The sequence below is a fragment of the Canis aureus genome, chromosome 12 (assembly GCF_053574225.1).
Source record: "Canis aureus isolate CA01 chromosome 12, VMU_Caureus_v.1.0, whole genome shotgun sequence".
In the NCBI taxonomy this organism is placed as follows: domain Eukaryota; kingdom Metazoa; phylum Chordata; class Mammalia; order Carnivora; family Canidae; genus Canis; species Canis aureus.
The window spans coordinates 63,035,123-63,048,126 of NC_135622.1; the positions used below are offsets into that span (position 1 = coordinate 63,035,123).

The following is a 13,004-nucleotide window of genomic DNA, read 5'->3' on the forward strand; positions in this document are numbered from 1 at the left end:
TGACTCTGAACAATTGCTTCTCCCCCCACTGTTGGAAGTCGGCAAGAGCCTGATGCAAGCAGCTCCTAACCCAGCCTCTGGGGCTCTGCAGGACAGGGACAGACGTACGGCCTCACAAGGGAGGAAGCAGTAAGAGCAGGGGAGGTGCAGAAGACAGAGACGGAGGGACAGGGTTCAGCCTGGGGCAGCGCAGCACTCGCTGCTGTTCCATCTTCTGAGCAAGAGGGAGAATTCAAACTGATTATAAGAATTGCTTAGTTTCAGGGCACCTGGGTGGCTCAGTGGTTGGCTGAGGGCATGATCCCAGGGTCCTGGGATTGAGTCCTGCATTGAGCTCCTCGCAGGGAGCCTGCTTCTCCCTCTATGTCTCTACCTCTCTCTCTGTGTCTCTCATGAATAAATAAAATATTATAAAAAAAAAAAAAGTGCTGAGTTTCCACCCTTGAGACAGGCAGACACTATGAAACTGTGAGACATGCTGGAGATATGTATCAGACCACAATGCTGTTCCTTTTCCAGATGAAAACTTAAAAAACAAAACAAAGTGCTTCATGATTTTTACTCATGATTCATTATATGTTTTGCTATGAATATTGTGAATGGGTAAAAATTATGCCCAATATTTAAATAGAATATATTAAAGCTCATTCATAAAAGTTATTTATTTGTTTATATTGTCATAGCCTCCTCTTTAAAGCACATCTTAATGACTTGCTTTGCTTATATACTGCAAGCTAAAATGAAATGAATGAATCAAAATCTTACATTTATGCTTGTTACATCACAAAATGAGAAGAAAAATTAGTAAACATTCAGCATATCACTGTGGATGAATGTTAACACACTACAGCTAAAGTGTATGTATGATTTATGTCTATTTCATAATTTAAATTAGCTGCTTAATGATGCATGGCTACTGTCGTCTCTTTATCTGGATCCCAGTGCAATTTAATTTCAGGCGGAATCAGAAGCATGCTTTCTTGTTTGTGTGTCTTTGGGAAAATACATCCTCAAAATTGAGGCTAAGGATGACAGGGAGTGCTGCACCTGCCCGGATCTCATGCTTCATTTTACAGGAGACTCGGTACCACCTCCACCAAGGCGTACTCCTGAAAGGCAGATGAAGAGGGGCAGAGTCTCCAGGACTAAAGTACGGGGGATGGCAACACCAAATACGGCGCACCAGTGGGTGCAGTGTCCACAGAGGAACGGGGTGGAAGTAGTGAGGAGCGGAAGGTGTCAGTGGCCACCACAGGAAATAGCTGCCTTCCTGCCTCTTATCGTTCTTGAACGCCCGCGGTAAATCCAGGAGCAGCTGATGTATACACTATCATCCTGAATCTACAATTCTCATGGGTCTCAAAGGGACCAAAACGAGAGTATCTGTGAAGTTGTGTGCTTTAGGGTATCTGGTCGTTCGGAGCTACCGAGGCATGGGCCTGTGGACCCAAAGTCGAGTTTTGTCTGCTGTGGACTGAGATACCTATTGACACCAGCTGCCAATCCCCAGAGCTGGCAGCATGATCATGCAACAGGGGCAGGGTTGCTGGACATGCTCCGCTGCAGTCAGGTGGACTGGGAAGAAATATTATTTTTATGTTGAAGGGAAACCATAGCTGTTCCTCATAAGAAATATGAGAATATCCTGCCCGGTCTTGATTTCCAAAGCCTCTAGGCACGATTTATCAAGCAGAAATATGCCCAAACGTCCCGCTTGGGCACTGCCCTTACTCTTAGAGCTATCTGGAGTGACCACAGAGGCTCACTCCCTTCTGGGGTGAAGTCTGCTCATCACCTTCCAGGAAGGGGAGGGAGCTCCAACGGCTGGAATGTGCAGACCAAAAGGACACAGTTCACTGGTGAGCTAGAGAAGGATCCCGAGTACCCAGGAGAAAGCTGTACCCTCTGAACACCATGGCCTGAATTTCCAGTGCACAGGAGGACGTGGGGCTCCCCCACAGCTGGGCTCCCACCAACAGAGCCCCCCACCCCTGGGGCTTTCCTAGAGTTGGAGCGAGGGAGCAAACACACTCAGAGACCTGGCCTGGGCGGCTCCTGACCCACTTCTTCCACCTGTGGCAACACCAGGTGGCCAGGGCTATCCTCCCAAACTGCTGCCAGCAGCTCCCCACTTCCCTCTGTCCCTACCCCGGACCTGACGGGCCACAGGCTGGGGAGAAGTTTTACAAGTTCGGGATGGAGGCTCTGCTGTCTCCTTCCCTTTCTGACTCCGAGTCTACTCCAGCCTGGCTGCTGTACTTCCACTCTGTTGAGCCAACATGGTCAAGCCAACTGGTCTGATTTCTGCCCGGCTTTGGGTATTAAAATCTATCTTTTCCATTTGTTTCTCTTCTATGAGGGGTAAGTTCTCTTAAAAGGAAGAAACAGGACTAATAATACTAGTGAGGCTAAAAGGTGCAAGAGTACCCTGTGCTAGAAACCTCCCTCGAGTCTGGGCAAGCCCAGGTCATGTGGTCTGGCTCTTCTCACTCCTGTTGGAGGGTAAACACCATCAAGGAGGAAGCTCCAGGGATACAGAAAGCTTGCTCCTTCTCTGTGTCCCCTCCACAGAAACAGGATCTGCGTTGTAAGGAAAAACACAAAAAGAAGCTGAGAACTGTGTTTTACTTCTAGTCTTCTCGGGTCATGTGTTTACCTACTGCTCGTGTTAACCAAGTGAGATGCTGATGTAATTTTTTGAACATTCTATGGCCACCATGATCTCTATTACCTATCAGGCCTCTGTATTCTCTTGCTCTATTACTATATTTTCTTCCTGCCATAGACTCCATGTTTCCTGACAACCAGAACTTTCCTTTGTTATTCCACTGTTACATCCAACAGATGCTGGCCAGCTGATCTTACACAAGAAGATAGTAATCTACAGTGTGTTCCTGATGGATTAAGAGCAGAACATGACAAGAAGCTAAGACAGTTGTCACCATGTGCCAGCCACTGTACTGAACACCCGCATATATGACCTCGCTTGATCTTTATGACATCCTAGAAGGAATTGCCCCTGCTGTCCTGGTAAGGATGCCAGGACACAAAGACACTGGATCACTTGGCCAGGACCCCACGCAGCTCAGTGAAGGGCCAGGACTTCCAGGAAGGCTGACCATGGAGCCCTGGCCCCTCAGCAGAAGTCCTCTCTAAACTGCTTTATGTTCAATAGGAACATGTGATGGGTTTCGACAGATCATAAGGTTCTCCACCGAGAAACGTTCGCTCCACCTCAAGGCTGCTCACACCCTGGGAGGCTATCATTTGTGCTCTCCCTCCCCCAGTCCTTATTTCTTACTCTCTGACAACTATCCCGGGTTGCAGCGCGGCATCTTCCAAACGATGGCTAGGACTCACGGGGGACTGTAACCAGTGTCTTATGTAAGTTATATCAGGGCAGAGACTGGTAGACAACGGCACACGGTATTGTTGCAAGAACGTGTGGGTTTGCTTCTCTGTGTACCTGTAGTACGTCATGATGAGGATTATGTTGTTTACACTGCAGCACAGTCAAAAATTCTGAATAAAAACCATTACCCAGGTCTTACAGCAAACCCCACTGCTGTCCCACGGCAGGTGCCTGAGACACGGCTGTTAGAGAACGAACGGCTGTACCAGTGGGGATGTCCGGGTAAGCGTGTTTAGAAAACTCAGTGAGGTCTGTAAGTCAGGGTCGTTGCTAGGCTACTCACTTGATTTTTCCAGACCGGATATATTAGGAAAACTGAGGATGCTTATTTTGTGTGACGCAAAGTAAAGCAAAGCAAAATACATGCAAAGGCATAAATACGACAAGCAATGCCTTACCCCTTCGCCCAGGGTATACGTGAGGGTAGTACTCGTAATACAGATCTGGCTGGTCTAGATTTCCAAAGGGCTCAAACTCCATCTCGGCATTCTGGAAAAGGCCCAGCTTCACCAGCAGTGCCAGCCTCACAAACCAAAGCTAAAACACAAAATATAATTGAAACAATGGATTACCTACGTATGTCTAGTTCGGAAATTCCTGTTCCCCACTCCTCTGGTAGCAGAGCCTGACTTCCAGTACATCCAAACTAGGTTATCCTGTGTTTCTTAGCACATTTGCCTACTTGCACGTCTATAAGCTATAGCTTAATAAAAATGATGTAAATGATTTTGTCTGATTCAGCTTTACCTGACAACCTTGTTGAGCAGGAGAATGGGATCCAGGGGGCAGGAGTGTGGGTGAAGGGGAGGTGGATGTGGGTCAGGGGGAGGGAGAGCAGGGTGGGCAGGGCGGGCTGAGGCTGGAGCCGTGTCTGGGGCGGGCACTGAAGGCCACGGAATGGCCACGGGAGGAGGCCAAGAGAGGACAGTGAGATGCAGGTGGGCAGTCAGCTCCAAGTGGCCTGGGGGGAAGGGGGGTCTGGGTGCAGAGGCAGCGCCGGAAGTGGGAGAGGCAGACGGACATAGGCTCACGCTGACGTTACATTTGGGTTAAGAAAATCCATTTTTTTTGTCCTCATGTTGTTCTTAATGGCATGAAAGGTCACGTCCCTTCCTTGTCCCCACATGATGACCAAACCATGGGAACTGTACCTGCAACGAGTCTGCCGTGTGGCTGGTGGGCAGCCCGCTCTTGCCGTAGCCTTGGCCGTGGGCGGTGAGAAGGCGCCCGCACAGGTCAACCGCTGCCCTCCAGTTTTTGCAGCTCTGTAAGACACAGCAGGACGTGTCACCAAGCACAGCCACCCCTACATGTGGCACCTGCCACACCGGACCCAGCTCCTGCCACTGCTGGCAACAACGGCCTCTGCGGTGTACAGGAGATGCTGTTTGACACGAGCAAATCCTAAAAACATCAGAATTTAGCAACTGATGGAACACAGGGACAAGAATTCTTTTCTAAAACTTTTCTAATTTTTATTTTCTAATTCAATTAATTAACATACAGCGTATTATTAGTTTCAGAGGCAGAGGCCAGTGACTCAACAGCCTTCTCTAACACCTGCTGTCCATGCCATCGATTCTTGTTGGTATGAGCCAACCCTTAAATCTAAAAGACTGCTTTCCTTTTTCAGCCAGAGAGCTTTGTTTTGTAATTTCCATGAATTTAAAATCATAATTGAATTCTATGCTATATGCCGGATATATTCATTTGTATCTGTAAGATCTGTGTGACAATAAAATAAGCGGTTTCAAATGCTTGGCATAATCCTACTTTACCAATATAAAAAAAAGACGGCCTATCCAGACACGCTGGCTGATCAAGTTGGACTTGCTGAGTTTACCCTTTTGCCTTGATACAACAGACACGGTGCCACCAGGGAAATGACGTGAAAACTTCGGAGAGAACGCTGCAGCCTTCTAAGAGGCGAGAAGGAGAAGCTCCTGACCCACCTCCTTGGCAAGCCAGGCACTAACTCCCTGTGGACGCTGCAGATGCACATGTTCACGGGTGTGGCCAACACATGGTGGGGACCATGTCAGGCTCGGAGGGCAAAGTGGTGGAGGGACACACCTCCTTGCATGCACTCATCTCACGATCTAGCAAGGAAGGCAGATACGAAACATTTTTTTTCAAAGATGAGTGAAATAATTTTGCGTGTACTCACAGTGCTTTTTGAACAAGAGGCCATGGGAGTGTGCGTCACCAGGCGGCCAGACTTAACCTCAGGGAATGGAAAGCTACTGGAGCCCAGATGTGAAGGGGGAACAGAGAGGTCAAGAAGGGGGTGGACCCTCCTGGCCTCGGGGGAGCTGCCTGAGTGAGCCAGTGTGCGTGAGGGACGGCAATCAGCCAGGTGGCGGGCAAACGGCCGGGAGCAGGCAGGCTGAGGATAAGGGCGGGAATGTCAGCAAGACAGGCCTCAGGCCACGAGAGATCTGGATGCATCCTGAGAGCATGGGGAGCCATGGAAGGGCTTTGGGCAAGGGAATGGCATGGTCCTGCTTCACCCAGACCCTGGAGCGCACCGCCCCCCTCTCTTAGGTACGAACTCAGGCACACGCTGCTCCTGCTGGCACCCTGCGCTGCCCGGAAGACCCTAAGTAAGGACCCAGAGAGGACAGGCGCTGCTGCTGAGGGCCCCTGGGTGGAGATCCATCCCTGGCTTCTCCTGACAGTAGCCCTGCAGGCCCCGTGAGGGAACTTCCTGTTGCGCGGGCCAAGGCAGGTGCTCTGACTTCTGGACAATGATCCTAAGTGGAGCTACGGACATTCTTGAATTGTGAATGTGAAAAGGTGAGAGTAAAAGTTATTCGGCCAAGTTGGAACCAAATCTATGTATATATCTTTAAAAAAATTTTTTTAATTATTTGACAAAGACCGAGAAAGTGAGCATGACAGCACAAGCAGGTGGAGCAGCAGATGCCCCGCTGAGCAGGAAGGCTGACCTGGGGCCCCATTCCAGGACCCCAGGATCATGACCTGAGCCGAAGGCAGACACTGCACTGACTGGGCCACCCAGTCTATGTACATATCTAAGCAGATCCTGTATGCTGGGGTAATTAATTATTGCTCTTTTCCCAACCACCTATGTCACACACTGGGCTTTCCTGCTGGTGGCATTATATCTGAGTGCTCAGGGCAGTCTTCCCGGACTGCTGGGACTTCAGCTGAAGATGGGTAAGAGACCGAGTGAGGAGGGCAGAACAGGAGCTCCAGGGGGCAAAAACCCTGGGGTGGCAGCCTCGGGGGCACAGGGGACAGCAGAGAGAAGGCCAGTGTGGTCCAGGGGAGGTGGTGAGGGTGAGGGTGAGGGAGGTGGGGCAGGGAAGGACTGGGGCAGTCCTGTCCCTGCAGAGGCTCCAAGAGCACAGGCAACGTGTCCTGCTCATATTCTAGAAACATCAATCTCCCGTGAGGATGAAGCATGTGTCAGGAGAGCCGTCGTCCGGGCCTGGAGCTGACAGTGTGTGTGTGGCCCGCAGGCTGGATCCGCCCAGCACGTGTCTGCACACAGACACAGTTGTGGGGCCGAGCTTCCTTCCCGGTCTGAGGCTGGTTCTATGCTCCCATGATGGAGGTGGGCGGTCACAGCAGAGCTAAGTAGCTGCCCGAAGACGGGGTGGCCCCAGGGCCTGAGACACTCCCATGTGCCGTCCCCCACCTGGCCAGTGCTACATCCAGGGAGACTGTGGACAACGTCACCTCAGTGGCTTATGACTGGTCCTCAATGAGAAAGGCCAAGAAGCAGAAACTTCTACAGCAGCTTGATAGGATATCTGATGTAATAACAAAAGCTGGGCTGGTACTTGGTACATGTCTTTCACATAATTAATTTAGATTGAATTTTACAGAAGTTTCAGTCTGAAGACTGAACAGTTAAACACCAGTCCCTTCCAGGCCAAGCCTGAAAAGCACAGCTGCAGGCCACCTGTACCAGCGTGGGGGGCAGGCACAGCAGGGGAATAAGATCGGGTGAAGATGTGACGATGTGATGTGGGGACCATGGAGAGCACGGTGGCAGGATGGATCCGAGAGCCTGACATGCAGCCAGATGGCGGTGGCGGGGGGCCAGTCCCAGAGACAGGGAAGGCTGGAAAGGGTCAGAGCTCAGAATCTGAGATTGGATGCCAACAATGTTGAGGGGCCTTTGAGCTGTTCAAGAGGAAAAGAAAAACAAGCAGCTACTGTGTGGGTGTGACATGTGAAGAGGTGTGCCTGAGGGAGTGTGTGGGTGGGATGGGAGGGGACAGCAGATCCTTGGCGGCCTTGCTGGGAGCTGGTCCGTTGGGGAGACGGGATGGGAAGTCTGAATGAAACAGGTGGAAGACGAGGAGGGGACCAATGAGCCAGGTGACCCTGGGACGTCTGAGTCGCTGAGCTAAGGAGGGTGGTGGAGGAGGGGGAGAGAACAGGTGCTTGTTGTGTGCCTGCTTAAACCAACGCTCCAGTGTGGGAGAAAGCAAGAAAAGGCTCTCGTTGGGGAAAGGCTGACGGCACACTGGAAAGAACGGATCATCGACAGCACGAGGTCCCGGGAGTCAGGGAAGGTTCCGCTGTAAGCTGGGGCAAGGGGCCACTCATCTAGCTCCAGTGGGGGGGCTTGAAAGCAGCAGAGACAGCCTAAAACGGTACTGGCAGCCAGCAGACGCCTGGAGGGCCGGGTGGCCCACGACGCTCAAGGTCCCCTGGAAGCAGACGACCGTGTTAGGTGTCACCACCTGCACTAGGTCTGGATGTGGGACTTCTCCAGCAGGCTCAGTGTCCGACCAGTTCATCTGCAGGGACCCGGCATCACCAGGTGAGGTAAAGGCTGGGTAAGAAGATAAGCAGGAAGACACCCTTTAGCTCCTACCACCTAGGTGACCTCAGGTAGGTGACTTTAACCGTGCCTCAGCCCCCCTTGTGACGTCAGCTGGCCACCCTAGAAGTGGCAACAAGGGCACACTGTGTCTGTGAGGAAGCTGGACCTGCTCTGGCTCCTCATGACCTCTTCTCCGGTCAGCAGTCTGTGCTCACTCCTGTCACACCTGCTCATCCTCTGACCTCCAGCTAGGAACGGCTGCAAAGACGACCACCTCCGACCTGGTTCAGACCCAAGCTTCGGGATGCCTCTCTTGCCCACAGTGAGCCCTCCTATTCCTAATTCTCCAACATACTCATTCTTGGGGCAGCCACAGCCCCCAAAGGGGATGAAATTTGCTTCTTGGATAACAATGATTATTGGCCTTCCAAATATTTATTTATTTTTAAAAAGATTTTATTTATTTATTCATCTGAGACACAGAGAGAGAGGCAGAGACACAGGCAGAGGGAGAAGCAGGCTCCCTGTGGGAAGCCCGATGCAGGACTCGATCCCAGGACCCCAGGGTCACACACTGAGCCAAAGGCAGGTGCTCACCACTGAGCCACCCAGGCATCCTTGGCCCTCCAAGTATTAACCCTACCCAACAAGATCTTACTCTTGAGTATTCTATTTCACTGGGGGCTGAGTGTGTGGGTGAGGAATCAGGAAACAAGGGAGAAAATGCTCCTCAGGATTGACGATGAGAAAAGGTTAAGAAGCATTCTCTGGAGGACAGTCTGCCTCGTCCATTCTGCAAACGCAGCAAGGACAGCCTGCTGGTCCATGTTCACGTTAACTGTGGTCATGTCCCATCTCCTCTAGCTGAGCTCCGGGGGCAAGGGTCTTGGCGAGGGCATACTTTTGTGTTTCTTCAGTACTGTACCTACATCTACATTCCCTCAAAAGATGGTGAAATAGTAAATTCACAGAACTATAAAAAAAAGTAGTAAAAAAAAACCCTATGCTAATAATTAAAGAGATGTAAATTATAACTTTTTATTTTTACTAGCAGAAAAAAAAAGGCAGTACATGCCACTGTCTGCCTAAGAAATGAGAAAATAAAATTCTTAAACATCTAAGTTCGGGCAGACAAGGGGACACTAAAGCAAGGGTGTTTGCACACTGCTGGTAAATGTACACAGGTATAATCTTTCTGAAAAATAGTATGTATAAATAGCCTCAAAACTGCCCATACGCTGACCTGCTAGTTGTTCTCTCAGCATTTATACTAAAGAGATAATCACATACAAAGAAAAGATTTCTGTACAAGCCGGTTTGTTCCAAGGTTATTTATAACAGCGTCAGATTATGCAATAAAAAATATTCGCAAAGACCTTTTAATATTGGATAAGGCTTAAGACATGATGTTAAAAAGATACAAAATTATGAATGAGGTTTTGTCTAGTATATATACAAACACATATGCAAGCTTTCATATTCACATGTGGACATATTATATACACACACACACACTCAAAATGTTAACCGACAGTGGTTATACAATTTCTTCTCCATTTTTCTGAATTAAGAACATGCTGTTTGTAAAAGGAGGGACCAGAGGTTTGTGAATCAGACGACAGGCCACGTGGGGACAACACACAGACAAGGCCAGCATGTGGTGGCTATCTAGACGCGGATGGTGTGCACATCTGCCTCCGTCCCGCAGAGGACGGACCTATGACCTATGACCTTGAACCATGCTTCATGCAGGAACCAAACCAATGCTTGTTGAAATAAAACTTTAAAAAAATCAAGTATGGAGGTATAAGTCATGAAGTACGGCTGCGAGAGCATGAGGAAAGAGACTCTGTCCTGGGGGGTGGGGGGCGGCTTTAGCTGTCATAGATAGGAGCTGCCTGACACTCCACCATCCCCTGTGAGCTCCGATGTGATCTATTTGACAGACCTCAGAGACACACAAAATCTGTGTGGGTGCAAAAATATACAAATGAGAAAATCTGATCATGAGTATTTATATATTTTTGAAACAAACATTTATTACACAGTAAAGACTCTATCTTATTTTATGAACACTATGTACAGATACCCACGCTAATAAAACATTTAAATGTGTAATAAAATTGTTTGCAAGTACTCTGTGAATATGAAGTGCTCCATAAATGATTAAAAATAATAAAATGTATCATATAAAAAGCCTCAACTCTTGCTATGATTTCATATACTAAGACGTGTTTTCTATATCTCAAACCAGATCACAATTACTAAAAATGAAGCCAAAAGCTATCGTCTTAATCATTCATTTCTCAGTAAATGGAAGTCTTTAAAAAGTGGCTTCTTTCCTAAATGCAAAGAGGGAGCAGAAATACTAATGTTCCTATTACGATTTCTCCCCATACGATTCTCGCGCAGGTGAGTGAGTACAGAAGACGCACGGGGACAGCTGCTGCTCTGTACTGGGCTAGGTCACCTGCTGATGGGTGCTGATGGTCTATAAAGGACATGCAGCAACACCTCAACAAACTGACACTAACCTGACAGCCAATATTCCAGGAGTCAGGATGACCTAATTTCTCAAGACAATTAGGCACAGCAGGTGGTGGGGGTTGGGGTGCCTCTCTGCCCTTCCTGGTGGCTCCTTGAGAACAAGGAGCCTAGGAGAGAGGAAGGGGCCGGATGGGCTCAGAGCGTATTCAGCTCCTCAGGCTCCCTGTGAGCCAGGACCAGCTGTGGGTGACACAGCGAGGCTCCTTTAGAAACTAGGCTGGATTTGGATTATCTCCTGTTTGGGGGTCACACATGCTAGCAGAGATTTTCCTCACATCACAATTTAAACAGAACACAAACAAGTTGTCAGACAAGTTTACCATTTACAATTTACGTTTCTCCAAGTAATTCTTTATTTCCTGATAAGAGGATACAAAAGTAGTTCTTTGTGTATGATTCAAATTTCCTTCGGTAATTCAAAAAGATTTCAGGGGCGCCTGGGTGGCTGAGTCTGTGCAGTGCCTGCCTTTGGCTCAGGTCATGATCCTGGGACCTGGGAGCCAGGCCCCTGTCCGGCTCCCTGCTCAGCGGGGAATTTGCTTCTCCCTCTCCCCGCCCCTCCCCCCTGCTCATGCTCACTCCTTTTCTGTGTCTCTCACAGACAAACAAACAAACAAACAAACAAACTTAAAAACAAATACAACCAAAAAGATTTCCAGGCTGGGATATTTTTGTTGACACTGCAGGACCAACGAAGAGCACGACTCTTCTCCACCAGGAGCCTGGCAGCAATGGGACGCCCCTGACGGCTCCCAGAGCTTCCCAAAGAGTTTGGAGAGGGGCTACCTGCACAGGTGTGGGCAAGGCCAGGAGGTCCAAGAAGGGATGGAGAGACGCCCAGGTAGGAGGAGACGGGCCTGCAGGGGAGCTGAGGCCACAAGGGGCTGCCCCACCTGGAGGGAGCTCCCCGTGCTTACTCTTCCCTGGAGAGCAGGGTGCACGGTGGGGGATAGGAGGTAGGCACCAAATGAGCCTGGTCAGGTCAGATTTTGCTGCCAAAAATAACTAGGTTTTCCGGGCTCCCCTGGCTTGCAGAGCTGTGGCTTAGGGATTATCAGCTCATTTTCAAGCACTGACACAAGCTGGCACGTTACAGCAGCCCTTGCACGTTGCTTTGATTGCTCAACACTGTTCTGAACATTTACTCACACTGCTGAATGAGGTTCTCCTTCATGTATTTCAACTGTTCCAAAGGATTTAACTGACTATGTAACATAACTTTTTTTTTTTTTTTCTTGCTCAACACTAAGGTTTTCCAATAAAATTTTTGGCTAATGCAAACAATACAGCAACAAACATGAACCAGTCCTTTCATGCACCAGTACAAGAGTTTTTCTAAAGCATGGAATTGCAGGTGGAAATGCTGGGTGGAGGGTGGCGCAGAGCAGGTGTTCTAGCTCCCTCTCCCACCAGGAGGCACACTGCTTCACCCAGGCCATGCTCATGTGGCTAAAATGTACCGCACATTTCTGTGATTCCCACTGAGGATGAGCGCTGTTTCCACGTCTGCAGGTATCTGGTTTCCTGAAAGGCCTCTTCATAACATGTGCCCATTTTTCTACTTGGTTGTTTTTGTTACTCATTTTTGGAAGGCGTTAATGCGTATTTTAAATCTCTTATTCTTTAACTCACTTTTTTTTTTTTTTTAAAGATTTTATTTATTTATTTCAGAGAGAGAGAGAGGGAGAGAGAGAGGGCGCGAGTGAGCCTAAGTAGAGGGAGAGGGAGATGCAGACTCCCCGTTGAGCAAGGAGCCCAATGCAGAGCTCCATGTCAGGAATCTGAGATCATGACCTGAACCAAAGGCAGATGCTTAAATGTGCCACCCAGGCACTCTTGTGGCTCACTTTTTAATAGTGTTTACAGTGTTTTTGTTGCATATGAGTTTTAACTTTTAAAGTAGTCAAATTCATTCATTTCTCCCTGAAACATTTAAGAAATGTTTTTCTACCACGAGTCATTAAGAGTCTACTCTATTTCTGGAATTTAAAAATACTTGTTTTAATTTATTTGGAATTTATTTTTGTGTGTGCTAAGAGACAGAGATCTTTTTAACTTTTCCCATTTGAATATCCCATTAATTCTGTACCATCACTTATTAGTTCCTCCTTTCCCGAGTAACCTGTAACATTGTTCTTTCCATGTAAGTGTGTGTTTTGGGCTCTGTCCTGTCCCACTGGTACCTCTGTGTCAGGAGCGCAGAGCCCTTGTCATTTCCCTGACCCGCCTTTGGCTCCCACC

General features: G+C 48.7%; 1 protein-coding gene across 5 annotated transcripts in view; it reads right to left on the reverse strand.

The window, feature by feature from the left end:
- TRAPPC12 (trafficking protein particle complex subunit 12) overlaps positions 1 to 13,004 on the reverse strand; it is an 84,340-nt gene that overhangs the window by 46,744 nt on the left and 24,592 nt on the right. For all 5 annotated transcript variants that reach the window (XM_077844259.1, XM_077844256.1, XM_077844257.1 and 2 more), the window contains exons 4-5: positions 4,564 to 4,677; positions 3,811 to 3,949 (exon numbers count right to left, since the gene is read on the reverse strand). In XM_077844259.1, coding sequence (XP_077700385.1) covers positions 3,811 to 3,949; positions 4,564 to 4,677 — 253 coding nt within the window. The remainder of the gene's footprint in view (positions 1 to 3,810; positions 3,950 to 4,563; positions 4,678 to 13,004) is intronic.